At 41.3% G+C, this 23,779-nt stretch overlaps 1 protein-coding gene across 1 annotated transcript in view; it reads right to left on the bottom strand.

Moving 5' to 3' along the window:
* Positions 1–587: 587 nt before the first annotated feature.
* me1 (malic enzyme 1, NADP(+)-dependent, cytosolic) overlaps positions 588–23,779 on the bottom strand; it is an 85,463-nt gene continuing 62,271 nt past the window's right edge. The window contains exons 5-14 of the mRNA XM_073485484.1: positions 22,643–22,804; positions 13,229–13,332; positions 3,673–3,782; positions 3,457–3,554; positions 3,230–3,343; positions 2,433–2,538; positions 2,084–2,226; positions 1,812–1,985; positions 1,343–1,441; positions 588–1,228 (exon numbers count right to left, since the gene is read on the bottom strand). Of these exons, the coding sequence (XP_073341585.1) occupies positions 1,061–1,228; positions 1,343–1,441; positions 1,812–1,985; positions 2,084–2,226; positions 2,433–2,538; positions 3,230–3,343; positions 3,457–3,554; positions 3,673–3,782; positions 13,229–13,332; positions 22,643–22,804 (1,278 nt within the window). The 3' untranslated portion in view covers positions 588–1,060. The remainder of the gene's footprint in view (positions 1,229–1,342; positions 1,442–1,811; positions 1,986–2,083; positions 2,227–2,432; positions 2,539–3,229; positions 3,344–3,456; positions 3,555–3,672; positions 3,783–13,228; positions 13,333–22,642; positions 22,805–23,779) is intronic.

The following is a 23,779-nucleotide window of genomic DNA, read 5'->3' on the forward strand; positions in this document are numbered from 1 at the left end:
GTTAAAATCTGATGATTAAAAAAACATTCATCTGCACATGGAGTTGATAATGAAGCCACACTGAGTAAAGTGGCTAATTGTGTTGCAATGACAGAAGTTGGCCTCTGGAGGGAGCCAGCGCCTGCTGAGATGCATCTAAGAACCCTTGCTGTGCATTTGCAAGTTGGTAACTCACAGTCGAGCAAACGAAAGATGAAGTGTGACATTTATTAAGACAGCTGGTGTCACTGGAAGAATAAAGGAACAGTCCGTATTCTGAATTGAAAAAGGAGGTTGCGCTTCAACAGTGGGATAATTATTGGTATGCTGGAGTCAAAAAAATCCAAAGAAACATGGAGGGGCAGTCATGGAGGACAAAATACTCACATTTCACTTTTTATATTTGGCTCACATCACATTAGATAAAAGCTAGAGTGTGAGGTGTACTTTAACATTTTGTACAGGAATTCAGGAGGGGAAAAAAAATTACATAGAGGCTACTTTAAAAATGTTATTATCTTTATTAGACGTCCCTTTTGTGTCCAAGTCTAACACTCAGTGCATCCTTGTCCTTCATCGGTACAAAAGCAGTAATCATCAGACATGGATAACATTCATCAGAACCATTTTTATTATTTGACAAAGAGTTTTGTTTTAAAGCCTACACAGTCATAAAGTAACTGCCTATTACAGTACAAGTAACCTGTGAAGGACTTTCCCCAAATATATCAGAGTAAAATATAATGTGATAACAACAATAGTGCAATATTTCACAAGTTCTGCGAAATACTTTCTGTTCCACATCGTATAAGTTTCCCTCCTTTCATTCATTTATAAATACCTATCTGTAAAATTAGTTTTAAACTTCAATGCTTTTCACTACTGGAGAAGAGGACATCAAAGATATCAAGCACAATAACTCTACATGTGTTGTCAGCATTAATTTCACAGTAATATATTAATGAGAAAATTCTACACACAACCGCTTTTTCTTATCCCAGCGTCTCCACTTGGGATGATATTGCATGTCAGTAGTTACCCGTGCCGCTCCAGGGCTCAATCTGTCCCCGTGTCCAGTGTGTTAAAGTTTGCATGACTGCAAAGTCATACTGTCGGCTGGCCAGTGGTACGAGTCCACGACAAACTCATCATAATCAGTGCTGTAGGTGAGTGAGCGCAGGTATGCCGCTTTGTCGGACGGCTCCGGCTGAAGTGTCGCCATGTTGTGCTTGTAGGCGTACTCCATGATCTGTAACACAAGCAGGTTTTGGGAGATTTCAATTTTGTTGCAGTTTCACAAGCCTCCGTACAAGTGGATTCACACAGACATGGCCAAGTGCTTCTGTGATCACTGAGCTCTCACCCTGACAGCCAGTTTGAAGGAGACGTCCCCGATAGTGCTGAGAGAAGGATACAACCTTCCCTCATTCAGGTCCTTCTCTGTCACCAGATCAGCAAGAGCCTGTCAAACGTGTAAAATGTGCTGCATGAGTTACTCTCAGCTGATTTTATGACATTCACAGAGAGAGACAATGATCAGGGGTTTGAACTGGTCCTTGTCTTTGTGTCCTGGTAAATTTACTTACATTCTTGGGTGTCTAAAGTGGTGTGAGCACCACTGCCTCGTGTCTAAAGATCTTAATCTGGTTAGTGTGTACATTTCTTTTTGGAAGCGAGTGAAAGAGTGACGGAACTTAATCTTAATAATACATTTTAAATATTTCGGATTGATTCAGTTTTATTATTATTATTATTATTGTTATTATTATTATTATTATTATTATTATTATTATTAAAGAAGACACCATATATACTGTGTATGTCAGTGTTACCTCTGCTGCAGTGAGGAAGATTTCCTCAGAAATGTGTCGGACGGTGCAGGCGGTGACACCAAGGCCCACACCGGGGAAGATGTAGGCGTTGTTTCCCTGACCGGGGTACAGCGTCCTCCCATCAGGCAGTGTGACTGGGTCAAATGGGCTGCCACTGGCAAAGATGCCCCGCCCCTGCAGCACAAACAGTAACAGTGTCAGTTTAATGTTTTCATTCAAGAGGAGTAGTAAAATCACTCACAGCCAGGTGAAACAGAGTTTAGAGGCAGTACCTCTGTGAGTGTGTAACACTGCTCAGCAGTGCATTCGGCTTTGCTGGTCGGGTTACTGAGGGCAAAGATGATTGGCCGCTCGTTGAAGGAAGCCATGTCCCTGATGATCTGCTCGGTGAAGGCTCCGGCAACAGCTGCCACACCTGAGACATTAATATATTTCACTTTAGTCTGCTGCTTTAGTAGCTTAGTAGACAGGATGAAAATTCATCTTCAGCATTCCCTATATAACCTTAAAGTCTACAAAGGTACTGTCAGGCCTTTCTTTCAGCGATAAATCCCTAAATCCAACACCATGCAGCAAAACAGCAATGTCTGATATGAAAACATCAAATGCTTGTTGTTTTACCAATGATAGCTGTGGGTTTCAGTTCCCGAACCACATCCTCCAGTCTCTTCATGTGTGGGTGCTCATGAGCAAACCTCTCCTTCTCGTGAGTCAGGTGGTCTCGACCCTAAGGAGGTGGAAAAGATGGATGAGGAGGAGGACATTAAAGACATGAAACCATCTGTGGAAACACCAAACACTCTTAAAAATGTACTTGGAGTCGTTGTTATTGTTCCCAGTTTTAGTGTTGAAGGAATGAGGGATTCTTGTAAATGTTCCTCTGGTTTGGAGGATCACCAAGTTGTGAAACGAGAGAGAAAGGAGTAGGTGAGAAGAGATGAATCAGAGGAGGAGAGGTGAGATGGAAGAGAGAGGATTACTGGCAGTGAGAAAGCCAGGAGTTGAAGACAGTGAAGAGGAGGAAGAGGAGGAGGAATAAGGGATGAATGACATGGATATTGTGGACAAAACAGATGTTTAACAGATGTTAATGTTCATCTCCTGGAGAGTCTTTGCAGCGATTCCAAGGAAGGACCGCTGTCATATAAATTAATGCACCATGGGTAATGTTTTTTTCTTCATTTTGCAGTTACTGATGTCAAACAGCTTAGGAAAATCCACAGTTAGAGATTCTTAACCTGTAAATCAGCCTGTGATGTTTTGTGCATTTCACTTTTTGGACGGAAGTTCCTGTCATTTAGTTTTTGAGGACTGAATTTATCGGACTATTCATTCCGGTCTATTACACCTGTCAGATTATGATAGATTAGTGTTCATGCCTGCATGTGTTGTGTGTTTGCAGTTTTTTAGTTATGCACCTTGACAATGAGTCCCTTGGAGTCAACCATCCAGATCTTTTTCAAACACTCTTCCTTAGCGAGTCCCTCCTTCTCCATGGCCATGCTGATCAGCTCAGCAATCCCCATCGCTGCCTGGGAGTGAGACAAAAAGGGAGAAATCAATGTCGTGATCTGATATCACAAAACTTTTTCTTTAATGGCCTGTCGCGGTGGCCTATGGCACACAGTTCCTCCCCTGCACATACCTCCCCTGCACCTTGGAAGACAATTGTGTGGTCGCACATTTTGCTCTTGGTGATGCGGAGGGCAGCCAAGAGTCCAGCTACTGCCACTGAAGCAGTACCTGAGGAGTATTACAGAGCAACATTAATACTTTAAGTTTTAATCTTCTCTTAACTGATATTCGTATTGGATTTGTGTGTATGTATGTGTTTGTGTGTGTGTGTGTGTCGTTGAGTTACCTTGGATGTCATCGTTGAACGTGCAGTACTTGTTGCGGTACTTGCTCAGCAGACGGAAAGCATTAATATTTGCAAAGTCCTCGAATTGAATGAGACAGTCCATTCCATACCTGTAAAGAGAGGAGCTGTATTTAATCTGAATGCACCAACAGAGGAGTTAAACGGGCAGAGAAGGGGAAATAAAGGAGACGACAAAGCTGATGGTTATTGTAAAGGGGCGAACGGTCATTTAATTGACTTTCCAACACACATAAACACACATGGAGAGTCAGTCTGCTTTCAAAGTCTTTATTTCCGTCCTCAAGGGGGCGCCCTCTCACTGCACCACACAGCACAGTGTGAGACATGAGGTGAGGTGATGCTGGCTTCAGTTTTCTGAATATTCACAGTTATATGAAAATGTTGTTGCGTAATACTCTCTTTTGTTAGAGGTTGTGTCTTTTAATTTAAAACCACAGAACTTTGTCCACTCTTTTGTTTAATAGACACTTGACAGGATGACACCTGTTTCCACTGACTTTACGAGAGCGCCTCACAGTGAGCATCAGTGAGGGAGGTCAAACCTCCACAAAGGAGCAGAATAACAAAGATGCAAACATGAAGGAAAAGAAACACAGAGCCCACCCAGCCTCCCAGTAAAGCAGCAGCGTTCGACTTTACAAGATGCTGCTCCGACCACCTTTCACATGCAGTCAATGCAGCCTGTGCCAATAAGCTCCTGCAAAAACATCATACAACAAAAATAAGCCATAAGCCCTGCGTTATGAGACTGTAAATTAGATTTAGCAGCGACAAAGAGGAATCCCAAGTTCCCATGCCTTTTAACAGATGGACTTCTGTTGAGGAATTTACTGGATGTTTGCAGAGCGACTGCTGGTGCTCTGTCTGCAAGATGAAAGACAGGTTTTCAGCTGGAGGAAAAGGGAACAAGGACCTGGTGAAGGTGTGCAAGAGAAATCCAAGTTGCAAATGAAAATCCTCTATTGTTTCATAGCTTTTCTTAACATAATTGTCCTTAGCCTATTTTAGATGAAATTTGATCAACTTTAGCTGGATTGTTAACTAAGCTAATGTTAGCTATATGAGCTGGTTGAAAATGTGTCTGACTTTTAACATTTAATGACTCTTTAAAAAATGGGAACCCAATAAAAGGGTCTTAAATATGCAGTCGATAGCAACACACGCGCTATCATGCTAAGATATCATGCTAAAGCTACATGTTCCAAGCAAAAATGTGATGATCCACGTACAAAATATGTACACTCGTATTGCAGTATCGAGCTAATTTGCCCAGGTATGCTAAGCGCTGCAAGGATGATGTATTTTTGTCGGCTAACCTGGAAGTTAGCATCGCCACTAAGATTCCTACTACACTATACTATACACAATATACTACAATTTGATCAATATACAGGTTGTAAAGTTAGCGTTAGAATCGTTTCAACTTAAGTCCACCTGTAAAGACAGACTAGTGAGAAGCAACTGCCTGTTTTAAAACATGGCGATGCTTTATAATTCAAATGTGGGGAAATTATTGAGGTATTTTATGTCGGAGAAGAAGACGTGAAAATCTTTTAAAGCATGTGTAAACCACAGGCCTTATTTCAAGCATCGAACTTAAACTCCATTTAAAAAAAACCCACCTTGAGACGAGGGAACCTGATGAGCAATAATGAACTAGGACTCTCTCCTGTAACTCTCTAAGGCTTTAATAGGGCGGACTTACTAGTGTGTTAGCAAACGTAACACTATCTTGAATATAAGGCTCCATAAAAGACCCAGACGAAGCTGCTGACTTTCCCTCGAAAATCTGATTGGCTATTGTGGTATACAGACTGGCTTCCAGACAGTGGGCGAGCACTTCATTGTGAATGTGACATTGTGAATATTATGTTAACCTATTACCTGTTTCTCAGATGGACACAATGGGAGGAAAAGGGTGAGGTTGTCTGAAAACGTGTATTAAAAAGACCAAAGATCACATTTCATTAGTGAGTGATGGAGGAACTGGCAAAGCAAACAGGCCGAGCCGCTCCAGACACCACCACCCCCAACACCTGCAGCCCCGTCAGTTAACTGAACAACAGGAGGAGGTGAAGTCCTTCCTCATCACGTTTGTTTTTTCACTGACAAGATGCTGTTTGCTCCCTTTTTTCTGTCTTTTAACTTTCTCTTTCTTTCTGTTACAGTCTTTTTCATAAAACCCCACCTCATGCCTAATAAGGAAAAGGATTCTCGTTTGCACGGTTATTGTACGACTCACTAAAGCTGTTTCCCACTTGTTACAGTGGCTGCTAAACTGCTTAAATTCTAAGCAGGGGGAGGACGAAGCTGAGCGGAAGCGAGACAAGAAAGAAATTGCAGGATGAGAAGCGACCTGAGTTCAACGGCAATAAAACTTAACGTCCTGATGAGAGACTGCCATCGCTGGGTCACTGTTTATCCTTCGCTCTGCCACACTGCGAGACACGGATTCCTAATACAGAGACTGACAGCCCGACTGAATTACTGCCAACACGGCAGTAGCGCTGAGGAGAGAAATGTGTTTTCTATCAAGCAGAGAGCAGTACTAAAGCACTGAGAGCTTGTGCGAAGAGGATGAATAATGAGGCCAAGAAGGGAGCTATAAACTTTTCATTGTGTTGGGGCTTTAGGAGACGCAGACAGGCGACGGGCGAGGATAGATGTGGCCTTGCCCCACTGCCAGTGCAGCGCCCTCTGGTATGGTTTGGTGCAGCTCGCTTACTGGAGAGGTCAAACCAGTTCAGGCAGAACCAAGCTGCTCATGCCCAGAATCCAACAAGATGGATTTGGGAGTCGTACTTACCTCCTGCATGAACGCTCAGTAAAGACAGAGGATTAGATTTTAGGGCTTTAAATAAGAGTGAGAACCAATGCCAGATACTGAATTTTGCTGTTTTATTTAAAATGACAGCACAGAAAGATCAGAGACTCCTGACACAGATCTGAGAATAACTGAGCAGTGAACACATGCATATTTAGGGGCATCCACTGACCGTAAGCTACAGAGTGACTATCTGTGGTTGTGGTAATGCAGAAAGAAAGGAACATCTTCCCAATGCAGAAAGCTCTTTGGTCCTTGGCCTGAGCCAATAAAGACAGGGGGAGTGTTTTTGACATTGTGTGTGTGTGTGTGTGTGTGTGTGTGTGTGTGTGTGTGTGTGTGTGTGTGTGTGTGTGTGTGTGTGTTGCCTGGAACAAAGCTCCTCTTGGAGGCCATTTGTGTTCATCACCCCTATCCTGTGCAAAAATCTGTTGTCTTTCCTTGACGACGCTCTGAATGGAACGCCAAAATCTGACAATGCGCCTCTTTGCCAGCTAAACAAAAAAAAATGCCCTGGACAAAGACAGCGGGATTTGCTTTTTTGTCTAAGCTGAAGTATCAAGGGCAGTAACCTAAGCAAGGCAGGGCACACCCAAAAGATGAAAAACACAGACCGTATTCCTGACAGTGCAGAGAGAAATCCATTTATCTGTGAGAGGCAGGGGAGGAAGACGGACGGACTGGGCGAAAGACTGTTCTCTCACAAAAAGTACCATAATTGCTATAAACAGATGTTTGAACTGGGAATTCTGTTATGGATCCGTTTCCTTAGGCTGTTTTGGATCAGCAGAGGGTAAAGAGATGAGTCATCTAAGTTTATTAGGTAACATTTTAAATTACACCCTGCAAATCACACTATCACTGTTTATGGTATTTAAGCCATGAAGAAAAACCCAGCTCAGTACCTGTTACTGTATCCTGGAACAAATCGTTACAAGCGAATGAGACAAGAGACTAACAGGATGCTGCTTTTTTTTAAAGATTATGGGATATGCTTCTATTGTTACAAGGTAACAACACAGAACGTGGGGGGAAATGGGGTGAAGGTACCAACAGTGCAATGAAAGTTATGGTGTCCTTAATTAAGCTGTACAATTATTCTTACAAAGAAATTACATTGTGAAAACTTTTTAAAATGCCAATTACTGATGCACATTATAACTTTTTGTTTTTAAATATGATGTTAGAATATAGATCATTAATGTTGATTTTGGGTCAAATACATCCCTATGATTTTCTGATGTTGTTGCTAGAGAGCTAATAAATGACCTTGTGACATACATTTACTTAGAAACAACCTAGACCCAAGTTTATTGGTCAGTATATCCACCTTATTCCCAGCAACCTTGATACCGTGCAGGAATTACAGCAGCGCTTTCCGGAACGTCATGTTAAACGGGAACCAATGTTTTCCATGGTGATAGGACGCTAATCCTCATATCCTATATCATTTATTCATTAAGAACTGGGTTTTTGACTTTATTGACTAATACCAACACTTTTATTAGCCAATGCAGGCTGTGATCTACAGCCATACTGCTCACAATTCCTTTATTAGTCAAGATAAAAATCATTTGTTGATAAAAGCTGTAAATGGCTACATTTGGTGATGAGTCTATCTTGACTTTGAACTCAAAACAAAGGTCAGGACTTGTTGTAAACTCCACTGCCAAAACAGTCACTTCTGTTCCACCTCTCATGACGGCTGTGAAAAAAGAAAGAGACGTTGAATCCCTGCTGTCGAGATTTGGCAGTAAGATTGCTCTCCGTCTCGCTGTCCAGTGCTTTGTCAACAGCAGTGTCTGTTCAGTGAGTTCTGAGACCAGAAAGGTCCTGGTGGGAAAGCTCTCACATCTGTCACTGTGATGTGAGAACAGGCAAGAGAAATCAGTCTTACACCTGCTCAAGGAAATGAAACAGTGACAGTGAAAAGTCTTGGTTCTGATGTGGCTGCTCAGGTACAACTTGTACAACTAACAATGAATGCAAGTTGCCTAATTAAGCTACAACCTCATGTGGTAACTGGAAGAGACTGAACTGTGAGAAATGATGGCTAAAGTATCCAGAGTAGTACTATTTTATACTACTAAAGGAGAATTACCACTTAACTCTGCAGGTCCCCTCAGCTTTACTGAACGTTTTAGCGTCTTTTAGCTCATTATTTTGTTGGTTTTTTTGGCCTTCCTGTTCACTCTCACTGCTCTAATACACAAGTTTTCAGCTGCAGCAGGCAGCATTTTTTGATGAAAAAATCTCTAAAGGCCCACTTTACACTACCGGCTCAGCACCAAACAGCAGACAGACAAAAGTAGGAACTAGCTGGTGACCATCATGGAGCATTTAGCAACTAAAAGTGACATATTTGTCTTTGGAGTTGGCGGAGACCAAAACAGGAGAGTGTTTGTGCAGAATATGGAAATAGAAAACTGTTCCCTAAAAAGTTTGACATGTCAACGTAAAAGTTGTTAATATGCCAGTGTGGTTTTTGCCACTTATTTCTGCTGCAAATAATCAGTTATTGCAGGGTTTAAGCCCTGGAAACCTTCAAATCTTACCTACTCACGCTTCATCAAGACTTTGTGGGAATGTTTCGATCAGATTTGACTGACGGTTGCCTGGTAACATGAGCAAACAACCTCAGAACTGTTATCACACTTTGATATGAATATTGCCAAATCCTGATTGATGATCAGAAGTGATATCAACTGTTCCCAACTGAGCTCTACCCAACTCTGAACCAGTGAAACGAGCACAGACTGAAATCTCACACATGAAATAAATACAGCTGTTCAAACTTTGGCAGCAAAGACCACATCACTTATTGTAAGAAGCAAACTAAGTAAATTAAGGCCCTCTAAAGACTTTCACCTCAGAGACTTCTGGAAACAACCACACAGGCAGACAAGACACATGAAGATGAGACATTAAGCCGTCTGGGAAACACTAGCAGAACAACACAGAGCTCCTTTGTGCTTCAAACTTTTATTTTGCTGTGATTCATGACCTGCCGCAATGATACGAGTAGCAGAATGAATGAAAAATACCTCGATTCATTGTTTATGGAGTGGTATTCTCTGGGTTTCTTGGTGCTTATGGCCATACCAGTCGCACATATTGAGAATAAATGCCTGTGACGTTGTTATTAATGTATGATAGTATGAAAAAGAGGGTGAGACATGAGACGACAGACACCCTCCCATGTGGCGAATCACTCAGACGTTTGGTGTTACGTCTGTGAGACGAGTGACCCAGCTCCTCCAGGAAACACAATCCAGCTCCATCTGAGACCTGATGAAATCTGAATCTCCAGCTAATAGGAAGTAGGTGGATGTCATTTATACGTCCAACACTCGGGGGGAGACTAAAAGCAGAGCTGAAGGTATGAGAGCTTTCAGAGCCGGGGAGGACCTCTGCAAAGAAGGTCACAGACAAGGGTGCTCTGTCCAAACACAGCTGTCGAACCTGTGTGCGCATATGTGTGTTTGTGTACACACACAGGCTGTCTGTTACTGCCGTCCCCACGGGGCTTCATGGCTTTTCGTGGCTGAAGCCTTAATAAATCCCCAGCCCCCTCTCGCTCTCCAGAGAGCCAGCATCTCTCAGCACACATTATTTCTCAAATCCCCGAGCCGTCATTAAAGACAAAGACGCATTCTGCATTCTTTCTCCTCCGCTGCTGCTTTCATCCATCCATCCATCCATCCATTGGTCAGTCTGTTCCTTACTCTCTCAGTGCCAAGACTTGATGGCATTCCTGTAGTCTGTGCATGCTACAGTACTCAGAGCTGCATGGAGAACCACCTCGAGGCTGTTCTGTCAAATACTACACAATCATTTCTGACATGAGAGGTTCTGACATCATGTTGCGTTAATGAGTTAATGAGTTAATGAGTTAAATTGATTTTTTGCCTCCCCAAAAATATACCTGTAATGACGTATATCTTCCTAATTTCTACACCACATTACACATCAGAGAGTGATGAAGGAGGTCGGCGACTGTGACTGAATATAAAGTTGACATACTGACATACTGTGAGTTAAAGTACTTTTGTTTTAAAGGAAATGTGTTTATTCATGTTAGTTCCAGGAGTTAGATGAGAGGTAAATGTGATGCTTAGCTTAGCACAAAGACCTGGAAAGATTGAACATGATTGAACATCTTTGTAAAGTATCAAGGTAACAATAAATCACATGACCACTTCAATGTGAACAGATTTATCTGCCAACTCTGCAGGTCCCCTCTGACTTCACTTTTTTGGCATCCTTGAGCTCATTGTTTTGGTCGTCCAAACTCGTTCACTCACACTGCTCTAACAGGATAGTTTTCAATTGTGACAGGCAGTTGTTTTCAACAATAAATCTCTAAAGACCGTTTGGAACAGCGAGAATATTCTTGCATAGCCAGACCTATAATCACTCAATCACAATTGTCTTTGCCAGAACTTAACCCAGGATGCAGCGATGGTGCCGCTGCAAAATAGTGTCAAGGGAAACTTGTGAGGTGAGATATTGCATTAAAATTGCTAAATCTCGCAAAAAGCAAAGGTAACAGCTGCCAAATTGTTTACGTTCATGCCATTAGTGAACAGGTTAGTGATAGAGTAACTTGCCTGTTTTAGCATGCAGGTTGCTAGATTACATTTTTTTGGACTGGAAGAAGGGGAAATATGCAGTCTACATCCCGTAAGTCAGTTACTCTAAGGGTAATCAACTCACTTATTGATCTATATATTGTGAATTTACAAGGAGTTCCAGACTGTTTCTGACAAATCAAATATTAATTGGTAACAGATGATTTCAACTATTCAAAAATGTTTATCCTAATACCTACTGTATAATATATGTTTGTCTATGAAGAGTTAGACCTTCCAAGTAAGGAATGAACAGTGGCATTGAAAATACAGTATCAATGGGGCTCTACTGAAAACTGTGTTATGTGTTAGACACATATAGAGGGGCATTTAGAAAAAAAACAAAACACATTTTTTTCTCTATCAAAGGCCTGTGTGGAGTTTTTCTCATTACCTACAGTGCATGCAGGCTGGACTCTCACAGAGAAATCTGCACACAACAAACACACATCAGAGATTAAGTGTAATGAAATGTGACAAAACCGCTTCCCTGACAGAAAATGCTGAGTTCGAAGTTTTATAACCTTTCCTGAGCCTTGGTTCATCCTTTTGAAATTATTGTGGGTGTGTGCAGGAGTAATGTGATTAAGGGATATAATTCATTTCTGTCGCCTGAAGACAAAAGCAGCAGACAACACCTGCTGATTATTCAAATGGAGCAGTGGAGCTGGAGAATGGGAGGCTGGCCTGGAACAAAACACCAACCCTTCTCCTTCAACTAAGATTTATTTTTAAACCGTCGATAAAAAATTCCCTCCACAACCTTTGCTGCTTATTGATGATGAGTCAGTCTGAAGTATTTACGTTAAGTTTCTTAGAAAACTAAACATGAATATTACTTGAAAGACTGCAGAGCTGTAATCATTGAATCAATCTCTGAGCCCGTAATTACTCATTTTCCGCCAATCTGGCTCCTTTGGAGAAAAAGCCTCGCTGTTCCCTGTAGTTGAGAAGCCACCCAGTTATTAGATTCTTGGCTTCCTGTTGCCAGCTGGAGGGGGCCCAGACCCAGGGCTCTCCCACTGGACGCTGGTCTCTCTGGGTTAGGACGAGGCTTAACCAGGCCCATGTGTGTGTGTGGCTGTGATGGCTCCATGGCACACAGTGATCAAGGGTTACACAGACGTGTCGGCATGCATGCAAATCAAAGATATACAAAAGTCCCATTAAGAACCAAACTGCAATAAACTCACAAGGCACAAGTCGCAAAGGGAAACAGTATGACTCACTTAAGATATGATCAATGCATGAAAACCAAATGAGGGACAATATGGAATACTAAACTCTTCAATATGTCGCTCAAAGAGGCCAAAGCTAACCCCTCACTCTGATCCACTGCTGAATAAAACAGCTTTTAGCATGTCAACATGATATCACAAGTCTGAATAATGCATCCCCTGAGAGGATATGGCAAGATATCTTCCCTGGACTGGGCCCATTGGAGTCAATACAAAAAACACAGATTCTTCCACAATCCAGAGGTCTCTCTCCACTGTTCCTGTTAGCATCTCTGTTTACAAGCTCAATCATATTCCCTAAAATCGATCTAGTGTTACATTTCCAAATATCCTGTTTACAAATAAGACACTCGCCCATCATTCCTGATTCAACAAATTGTGTTTCTGTGGACTAATATGTAAGTCTGATCGATCTGGACAATTTAGATAGATCACATTGTGTTGCCAAGAATGAAAAACAAACAAGCGTTCAGTAAAATTGTCTTCTGGTTAGCTTCGCTCTCAGCCATCTGCCTGGAGAGACTCATGCCACTGAAATCAATAGCAGTGATGGTTACCAAAGCTCTCTGATCACTTTTCAATAAGCTCATGTTTCCATTCAGCCAGGAAGTAAAGTTTTGATTGACATCGCTTAGCAACTGAAACTTAGTGCATGCAGTGAGATTCAGAGGTCTGGAACTTCAGTCACAGATTGTTCGGTTTTAGCTCCTTTGAACTGACTTTGCTAAACTGCTTAACATATTTCTTTTAACAGCACCATGTGCTGTCTGTGTTAGAATGACAATAGCAGACAGCGTGGAGGGAGTGGGCAAATGATGAATTGAAGGCCAATGTGATCATACCTGTCTGACACAGCCTTCATAAATTCATCCAGCAGGTCATCATAGGCCTGGCCTCGCACTCTCTTATGTCTCAGGCCAATGTACAGAGGGTCCTTCAGCAGCGCCTGTAAAAACACATGGAGGGAGAGGACAGAGTGTGAAGCTAACAGGAAGACTGAAGAAGGAGCAGAGAGAAAATAAAGGACTTGCAGTCTTTATTGTGACATCTCAGCTTAACGTTTTTGTCTCCAAACTGGACTAGAGTGTGCCAGTTAATAACTCCAGTAGTGCCTACATTGCCCACGATGCAACACGGCAACTGAAAGTTTGGTCAGTGATTCGATTGTGTTATGCTAGTTGGGGCTAATAAACTCAATTTTCTCCACATCTTCACCTTTTCAGCACCAAGCAACACTGACTCAAGTGACATCACTTGAGGTAATTTATCAGACTTCATGCAGCTTCTCCTGGAGCCACAAAAGGTTTTCTACGACTTTTTTTGTATTTTTTTGTGTATAATCAGGGGAGTTCCCCTTTTAAACCTCGACTGTCAGAAAGTCTGTAATGTAATGCAGGTAACTTACAAACAGTACACTCATTTACCAAAATATGTGCACTTACATATAGTTTGACTTCAGTACCAACCTTTATGACTTTACACTTTCTGTCTTGCATGTCATCTGTTATGTAAAGACAAGGTCACGCCAGGTATTGGATATCTAATGAATTAAGTACAGAGCAAGACTTGACGATATTACTTATTATGGTTATTAATTCTTATTTGCAAACAATTTTCTGATTTTTTTCTCATTAAAAAGAAAACAGATTGAGTGGTTAATTTGTACCCTTCACATTAATTAATTTTGACACATTGCTTCTGTAACCTTGTCATGCTTAAGTCAGCGAGCTGCAGGCCAGCTGAACACATCTGTTTACAGTCAAGACGATAAATCAACATAGGAAGAATAAGGTTGCCGCTAAATGAATAATTATTTAATATTTACTCAGATTTGATTGGAGCAATGAAGTAAGGAAAATTCCTATTATCTCTACAGTTGGTGCCAAATTACATTGTTATTTCCAGGAAACAAAAATATTGGGAAATTAAAGACGCTTTTTTAAAATAATGTGTTACCAACATGACTTGTTTGGGTCAAGCTCCAAACGAACTGAATCCTAGACTTCCCATAATGCAACTTTATAATGTCTGTTCATTAAACAATGTTAGCCTGGTAAATGCTGACCTGCTGTTCATTTAAACTCACACAGGATTTGTGTTAAAAATCTCAAAGCCTAAATGCCCCCATAGACATTCATCAGGGATATCATCATCATCATCATCATCATCATCATCATCATATATTCTCATCATATTTCAATGCCTATGTAAAAAAAATGATATGTGTGTGTATCTCCTGCAAGTTCATACAGACTATAAAACTCTCAGTACCAGGAGCGACAGAGGAACTCGGGGAATGTTTTGATGAAGAGTGTGTGTGTGTGTGTGTGTGTGTGTGTGTGTGTGTGTGTGTGTGTGTGTGTGTGATTTGTGTCCAGTCTTGACATTTGCTGGATGTGAAAATTAAAGAGAGAGGAGAGACATATACAGTATGAGAGCACACCTTCACACACACACACACACACACACACACACACACACACACACACACACACACCTGTGTCTTGGTGGACCTTAGAGCTCCGCTTTTAATGTGAACCATGTGTGTGTGATCCTACAGAAACACCTCCTGTCACATCACCTCACACAGTCTGCAGATCATGTATATCCATTTTTAACTCTGTAGCAAACTTACTAGTGATTGATGTTTCAATAAATGTTTTATTGTAATATCAATAAAGTAATATATATATACATATATAATGTTGCATCTTTTTTTTGCTTTATTCAAGATGTTTTGTTTAAAAAGTGCATCTGAACTCTCCAGTGTTTTAGACTTTCTGTGCTCCAGATATTTGTATGCTTAGCATCTGGTTGTACATTAGCTTAGCATTTTGAGGGCCTTGTTAAGTCTATAGATTAACTACATCAGCAAGTGAGAGTAGAAGTAACAAGACTAATGAGTCTCCAGCTACACTAGTGTCACTAGCATCATGAGCTAAATGCTAACGTCAGCATGCTAATATACTCACAATGACAATGCTAACATTCTGATGTTGAGCAGCAGTAATTTTTACAGTGTTTATCATTTTAGCTGAGTTTGTTAGCATGCTAACATTTGCTTTTGACCACTAAACACTTAGTACAGCTGAGGCTGATGGGAATGTCAATACTTTTGCAGGTATTTGGTTATAAACTTAAAGGTGCTCTATGTAACGTGTGCATCTTAAACCATTCGTGATGCTAACGTTTTAGTATTTTAAGTCGTTACACAATATTGCAACTAATTGTTGATTAGCAGAATAGCACGACACAATCAGCAGAGTATGAATTGCATCACCAACATTTGCATATTTGTACACAATACAAAGAAATGTGGACCTAGTGGTAAAAACATTGTGCCATAATGCTACTTGTGGTCAAAAACTCCACAGGGTCCCTTCAAGTATCAGACAAAGCTATCGCTATCATTTTGGGGAGGGCATGGCTGTCTATACTAAATTTCATGGCAATACATCCAAAAACAGTTGGGGTATTTCAGTCTGTACCAAAGTGGACCAACAGACCAACACTGCCATCTCCAAGTGAGAACACAAGAAAGAAAAGTTGGAAATTCAATGAGCTCCTGTAGGAGGACAAATTGTAAAGATGGATGTAAATATGTGACTATATGGACAATAGGAATCTGGATCATCGTTTGTTGAATTCACATCGACCAAACAGTCCTTCAGAGGCAAACTAACAGTGTGAAAGAGATGAAAAAGCAGCACCGGTGAACCTTTGCAGCTTAGTATTTTGAAGAATGAGAGGGATGCAGCAGAGAGGCGAGGCTGATGGGAAGCCATGTGTGTGAAACAGTGAGACAGACAGAATGAAAGAGAGAGTGAGACTGTGATGAATTAGGTGGAAGTAAGTGCCACAGTGATCGAGTGCTCACAGACTAATCTGCACATATTTTATCAAGTAAGTATTTGACGTGCTGCACCTGTCCGACAGAGCATGGCTGTAGATTCCTCTCTAGACAGCTTTTGAAAGATAGACCCATGATTTAAATGTGCTACACTCTGTAAACTTTGACTTTCAGGGAATTTCAATCCCAAAGGCTAGGGAACTGTATCCGGAGTGTTGTCGTGCCTCATTGGGAAAGGCGACCTTTACTGCTGGAGATGGATAATTAGAGGGTGCCACTAAGATGAGCGTGGCTTGGAGAAAGCAGCGGCCACCTTTCCATGGCAGGGTCAAGAGTTGCCATGTCCAAGAACAGCTCAAGAGGTTTATTTCAAGCAATATTTATTTGAAGTTGACAACTCATTTCCTGGCAAGCTTTTAATGGGCAGTAATAGGCTGGAGGTGGCCAAGTTCAGCTGTAACCAAAACAAGCAAAACATTTCATGTGATCCCACAGAGAAGTGGACTGATATCAGAGAAGGCTTATGGAGGTAATTTCAAAATATGATGCAAGAGCGTGCAAGGAGAAAGATGAAAAAAAGCACTTTTGGAGTTGTTCACCTCTGCAGTGGAGTTTCACTCGCAGCTAATGTGCCTTCAGTGAAGTTATGGTGTGTGACGGTGAGTTTCAATTTTGTTATTCGGTCCATTTACACACTGACAAAACTGCATTTGAAGGATAAATTCAGATCCCAGTTCAGACAGGGTGCAAGCTTACACTTTAAACTTAGCAGTTACAATGAAGGTTCCGGCTTAAGAAAGGATGTAAATAATATCTTTTTGAAGTATTTTATGATCCAATGGCTTTAGGAGACTTGGATTACAACAGAAGAGCTGAAGACATTTTATGTTTTTTTCCTTTGTTTTTTTTTTACATTTTAAAATAAGTCACCATCTACTTTAGTAGCTTGGGAGAATGCTGCAACGCTGTTTTGCTGTGAAGCTCCAGAAATGTTTTGTGAACTACAAAACCTCTCACACCTTTCCATCAGCAAGAGGGTCAGTAGATAATGATTGAACTTACCCTTTAAAGTAGGGCTGAACAATTTAGTATTGTCAGTACGTTGATAAATATTACAAATGATTCACAATTAGAGGGAATGATCATTTTTGCATCACAATTTCATTTTCACTAAAAAACACAACATGGGCAACATAAAATCATGATGATGGGACATGTGTTCAGGACTGTACCAAACAAACATGTTTCTCACATCTGGAGAACAAGAGCTTTGTTAAAAAGTTAAAGCTTCTACAGTTAGGATATGGCACTTGGCCACATTGCGATTTCAGTAATATTTGGATTAATTATCCAGTCCTACTTTAAAGGTGAAATAGATGGAGCTGCATTATAGGTGCATGGGATCAACCTGAGTCACTTTCAAGTGGGCTGACCTCATTGACACTGTGCTGAACTGTTGACATGAGTTGTCTTTCTGTCCCAGATTATCTACTGTTGATTGGCTAAGCTGTCCTTTGTGTTGTACAGCCCCTTTTCTCTCAGAAGGGATTAGTCCTCGTGTATGGGTTTACAGTTCATGCTTGCTGGAGACCCACAAGCTCCACTTTCACTGTTGCAACAACTATTGGACTGATAATATAAGGTTGTATGTGACTGCTTTGTTGCTCTGCATTTCTGACGAGGGAGTAGTAGTTCAAGTAGTTTAACATTAAACTCTCAGTGTTAGAAATAGGCTGCAGCATTTGTGAAAAAATGAATTTGAATGGTGGAACAAGGCCAAACATCAAGAATAGACTGGACCTGTTCGGGGTAAAGGACACCAGACGGACACTGGACACATAAAAGCCCACCCAGTACAGACACACAAACAGCATATTGTCCTGGATGACATCACTGACTCTCTTTTCAGTGTGTGTGTTGAGGTTATTCCAGGTGACATCAGGCCCAGAGAGACACACACAGAAACAGTACGGGGAGATAACAGGACGACGCAGAGAAAACATTCTCTGCAGATACGTATGTCTCTATGTCTTGTTTGTACTGCGTGAGTGAAAGAGATAAGAGCTGCCCAGGTAGTGAGAGTTTATTGCTGGATCTCACATGATGTAACACAGCTACCACATTCCCCTGCTGGAAAAATAACAATTCCGCAGTATCCAAACAGACATTTTACAGGCCCAGAGCCATCTCATGATCTGATAAGATTTAAGGAGTAGTTCATTTCAGGAAATATGCTCATTTATGTTCTCGATGAGAGTTAGAGGAGAAGACTGATATCACCCTGTCTGCATGCCAAAAATGAAGCTACAGAACAGCCAGCAGCTAGTTAGCTTAGCACAAAGACTGGAAACAGGAAGAAATACAAAATGTTAAGATTTATTTTTTGGACTATTAACAGAATTAGTGAGCTTTGGAGGTGCCATCTAGCTGTTTTCCTGTGTTTCAGTTCTTTTGCTAGGATAGCTAACCAGCTTCATGTTTAGCATACAGACATGAGACTGGTATCAATCTTCTCATCTAACTCATGGCAACAAGGCTAATAAATGTATTTCCAAAAATGTTGAATTATTTGATTAAAGAAAAATCAAAAGTATGTCTTGGTCAGGGGGTCTGGCTGCTTCACTGTTTGGATGTGTGCCTGCTTGCCTCTCTCTACCCCCATCACCACTCAAGGACAAATATAATCCCATAATAACAGTCATTTTAATAATTAGCTACAGCTACCACTACCTCATAGTCTCCCACCTCCATCTGCTCCCATCATGCCTTCATAGCCAGGGCAGAGATGGGGTACGGAGGGGCAGCAGGCTATCCTGCTTCCCATATGAGGCCAATCCAGAAAAACTACACAATAGACACACACACACATGCACACACACGCACGCACGCACGCACGCACGCACACACGCACAATAGCCCATTTATCCCATTTATCCCATTACAACTCATTTAGCCTGTCATCCCTTTAGAGTACTAGAAAACTGGATAAAGTCGGCCACGGCCAAGCAGACTACAGTAAAATCCCTTTTTTATCTTTTTCATTTACAGTTGCATAAGCAGAAATACTATATTTGTGTATGTATTTGCTTGAAGAAAGATTTGTCCCTGTGCATATACAGTATGTAATGTTGTCTAGTTAGTACCTGTATTTAATATAACATTAGAGAAACAGTTGAACATTTTGGGAAATAAGCAACCGGTGACCAGACGTTCAAACTGGTTCTGTTTTTTTGTAGTTTATGAGCCACACTCCAAAATGACAGTATCCTCTTATTTGAACATTATAGATGTGTTTTTAAAGCAATGACAAATACAATTGTACGTTTGGGAATCAAACCAGCAACCTCCTGACTGATGAAAGGCCATGCTAACTGTTAATCCACAGCAGCCACTATGTTTCCTGTTTGTGCAGTTTGCGCCACAAGTCATGATTTGGAGTAGTCAAAGCTGTAACGCTCTAAGTACTTATGCATGTACTTTACAGCAGTGAGCGCTTATCAAGGCAATAATCAATATTGTCTCTCTTTCAACTTACAACTGCACAAATTAAAAATGATTACACAACTATGTGTATTATGACAGGTTGATGTTGTAACCGCAACTTAGCCAGTTGAAAAGACGGCGTAAAGATGTTAGATGTCAGACCAAATATCAACTAGAAATAAACGTTGAATTCCCGGTCTGTGCTCACTTGGTATTGTCTTTATTTTAATGCCATTGATTTAGAGTCTCATTTCCAGTGTAATACTCACTATATTAGTACTACTTCATTAAAAAGTGTCTCCAGCTATGTTTCCAGCTGACAGATTCAGCTGTTGATCACAGGAGCATGAACTCCCCTGAAACCACAAATTGTAATTTTAACATTTCTGTTTGTGTTGTGTTGTTAAACAAACAATTTACAACGTGATAATGAGTGAGCTTTGGAGGTGTTGGGAAGAGAACTGTAATTCTGGACTCTGTCTGCTTGTTCCACAAACAAACACGAGGGCGGTATCAATCTTCTCAGCCAACTTATGGAAAGAAAATGAAAAAGAGTCAACTGCAAACAGACTGATCGTGAGTTCTGCATCCATGCTCACCGACACATCCCTTACAGAAAAAACACATGAACTTCCCATATTCTCCACATGTAGTGTATCACAGAGGGTTAAGAGTTAAGAGTGAGCAGCCGAGGACGATTAGAGAGGAAACCAGAGAATATTTTATCCATTCAAATATGATCCAGTTTCACACAAATCAGTGAATAAAGTTATAAATTGAGGCCTTGTTAATCACGTGACCAGATGCAGGACATTTGTATGGGTTTAACATTGGTATTTACATGAGTCTCACATGCAAACCCATAGGTTTCACATGGGTATTCATATGGATTTCATAAATTGAAAATGTTCCAAACCACATTTCCTTTGCACAAAGAACATGTTTTACTGTGTTCCACATATTTCTCACATGATATCAACATGTTTTCACATGATAAATTTCCTATGTGCAGAATCACATGGACACATAATCACATGTGAAATTCATGTGTTTTCTCTTCAAGTTTTTCCCTTCTTCCCACTGTGGCAGCAGGTCAAAATCAGTGTGTAAGTATGGGTCAAAGACTATGAGGCATCTTGTTAAAGTTGTGTTGTGATGGCCATGAACGTCTTAAAGATGAATCTAATCTGCAGATGGTACTATCACCCTGAACCAGAGCCACTCAGAGTAGTAGGAGACACATTGTGAAATACAGATGCCAGTACTGGAAAACATCCAAAGGTAATGCTAAGGTGCATACTGCAGGCCTGTAAAGATAACGAGCAGAGGTGGAAGACTTGGCAGAGTGAAGGATGATTTTTACTCTCTTAATCCTGGCCCAATGGCACCAAATGGACTAATGTAGAAATATGATATCTTTAATGGTCTTTCTGGGAAGACTGCAGTGTTTCCGTTGTTATAATGCAAGGGCTGCCTGCTGTGACTTTGATGAAGTGTGTATTGGGTAAGTGCTGTCATGGTGGGGTCTCAGGCCATCAATGATGCCATCACCTGCATGAAACCAGTGGGTTTCTCTTATTCTTGCTCTCTGCCCAATGTGACAACTCTTCCATATTCTCTCTGCTACGTACATTTCTTGCTTTATTTTATGTGCTCATCTATCCTCAGCAGCCTCTCTCATCCTTCGTCCACTTGAGACATTTGCTTGGGTTGAAACTGAACTCCAGCGACTGAGTCATGTGAAGACTGTCTTGGAAAATGAAGGACAGCTTCTGACAGGCTGAGCTCAGCTGTGTCGGGCATCTGAGGTTGCCACGCCCTTGGCCAAGACCAAGAGTTGTGTATATATAGAAGTGCACACAGATTTATTTTGGTCTGTTTAAGGCTACACGTGCTGCCCTGCACAGAGTTTGAATCATCTTTCAGGGACGCTGTCATAGAGAACAGAGACCATAGGTGTATGGTCCGCTGGCTGCCACACTCATAGGCTGGCAGAGTGGAGAGGTGCTTTCCCAGCTGGCATCCATCAATGGAGCTGAGCAGCTCACTCATGTAAGGGGTGTTCCTGGTTGCAAAATGTGAGATTTGTTTTCTTTTTCTTGACTGATTTCTGAGGCAAGGCCTGCCTGGCCAAGTGGATAAGGATCATTTCCCTACTGGCATACTGTATCATGTACTCACGGCATATTGTGGGAGCAATATTTTGAGTTTAAGGGTCTGGGGCAGTAGAGTTGAGAGGTGAGCAGGAAGGAACACACTTGATCATTACTACTTGGGGCTATAATGACCTAATTTCAGGGATGATTAGAGTTCCATCTAATTGAATTAAATCCATCCTGAGTTGAGTCAGACGCTCTACCAGCCCCAGCTGCTCTGAAGCAAACCTTTGGCCTCTGTGTGGAAGGTGAGCAACAGATCCTTTTCAGAGTAGAAGTTACAATAATACACAACAAAAATTAAAGGAGTTAATAAACTTTCATTTCGTTTTGAAAAACCCTGTGTTGTACAATGACAAATAAATCACCTTGAACCTTGAAGATTCCTTAACTATGAGATAGTTCCTCCTCACAGATAGACTCACATTTTTGTGTACCGTTTTTGTTAAGTGTTACCGGCAAATGTTAGCATGCTAACACGTTAAACAATGATGGTGAACATGTTAGCCTCACAGAGCCGTTAGCATGACTTCAGACTATTAGTCATGTTATCCTTTGGCTGGTTTATGGAAGCTACCTTACCTACCTACTTTATATATTGTTGACTTATTGATTCTGTGACAAATTATAATGAGCATACCCTATGTGTTATGAGTAGAACAATTATAATTGTATGTAATGTAGCAATGTATCAATAGTGAAAAAAGTACAATATTTTCCTTTGAAAAGCAGTCAACCAGTGTGTCACATTACCCCTCAGCCCTTACCTCATTGTCTGTGCCCACATCCAGCATAACGGGCAGGCACTGCTGTGGCGGCATCCCTCCACAGGCTGTGTAGAGGGCCAGTTTGCCCACTGGGATGCCCATACCGTAGCAGCCCAGGTCTCCCAGCCCCAGGATCCTCTCTCCATCGGTCACACAAACAGCCTGTTAATCAACATTAAGTGTTAGCCATAAACTACAATAGCTCGCCACACCAACCACGTAAACAATTTCAATATGTCTATAATGCCCCTACATGTAGGTTATTGCTTAAATTAGATTTTACATCACATTTATACACAATTTAATGAGAAAATAACAAAGCAGCAGTTCTGCCTCCATGCCTCGTGAGCTCAAATCTTCTTTTACCAAAACAAGTCCACCCTGCTACCCAGAAACATGTTTTTTTCCCTCTCTGTAAGCCAGGTCCTCCTACACCCTCCTGGCTTTCCACTCACTAGTCACTTTACTGTTCGAGCAATAAATGCGCTCCTCCAGGTTGATTCCACAGCATGAAACAAATCAATTGTGTAACAGCTAATATCAGCAGCAGAAGTGTTTAATTTGAGTTTTTCTTTTTCCACCATTGGAGTGACGCAGATAACTCTGGCACAACGTTTTAACAGCCTGTTCCTCCCACAATCTGACCGGTTTAAAGGGTGTCATTAGTTTTCCCACTTTAGTGTTTAAAATCAATAATTACCATACTTAACACCATTAGCAGCTTTTTTCCCCCAACTGTCACTGGTTAATATGTGACAGGATGGCTGCCAACGCTTATCAGTGGATGACTACTTCGGCTCCTGTTTGCCCTCCCTCCATGGAAATGTTAAAAGTAGGCCATATTAGTTGAGTTTACGATAAGACCACCCTGACAATGAGAGGCGGCGTGTCAGCGCTGAGGTAAATGCCCTGCTGTTGACAGCTGTGAACAGGTGGCTGAGGCTGCAGGTATATTTGACATGCCAGGAATGCCGACTGGTTTCGTCATTCTGAGTATGACTAGATTATGACTTGCACATAGCTGCTCTTTACAGAAGATTAAAGGAATATTTCAGGCTTTTGGGAAATTGGCCAATACAGCGGGTCAAGAGAACCGACTTTTTGGCGCATTCACTATTTTTAATAACAGCCTGGTTA

This window comes from Pagrus major, chromosome 17 (assembly GCF_040436345.1).
Source record: "Pagrus major chromosome 17, Pma_NU_1.0".
Classification (NCBI taxonomy): Eukaryota; Metazoa; Chordata; class Actinopteri; order Spariformes; family Sparidae; genus Pagrus; species Pagrus major.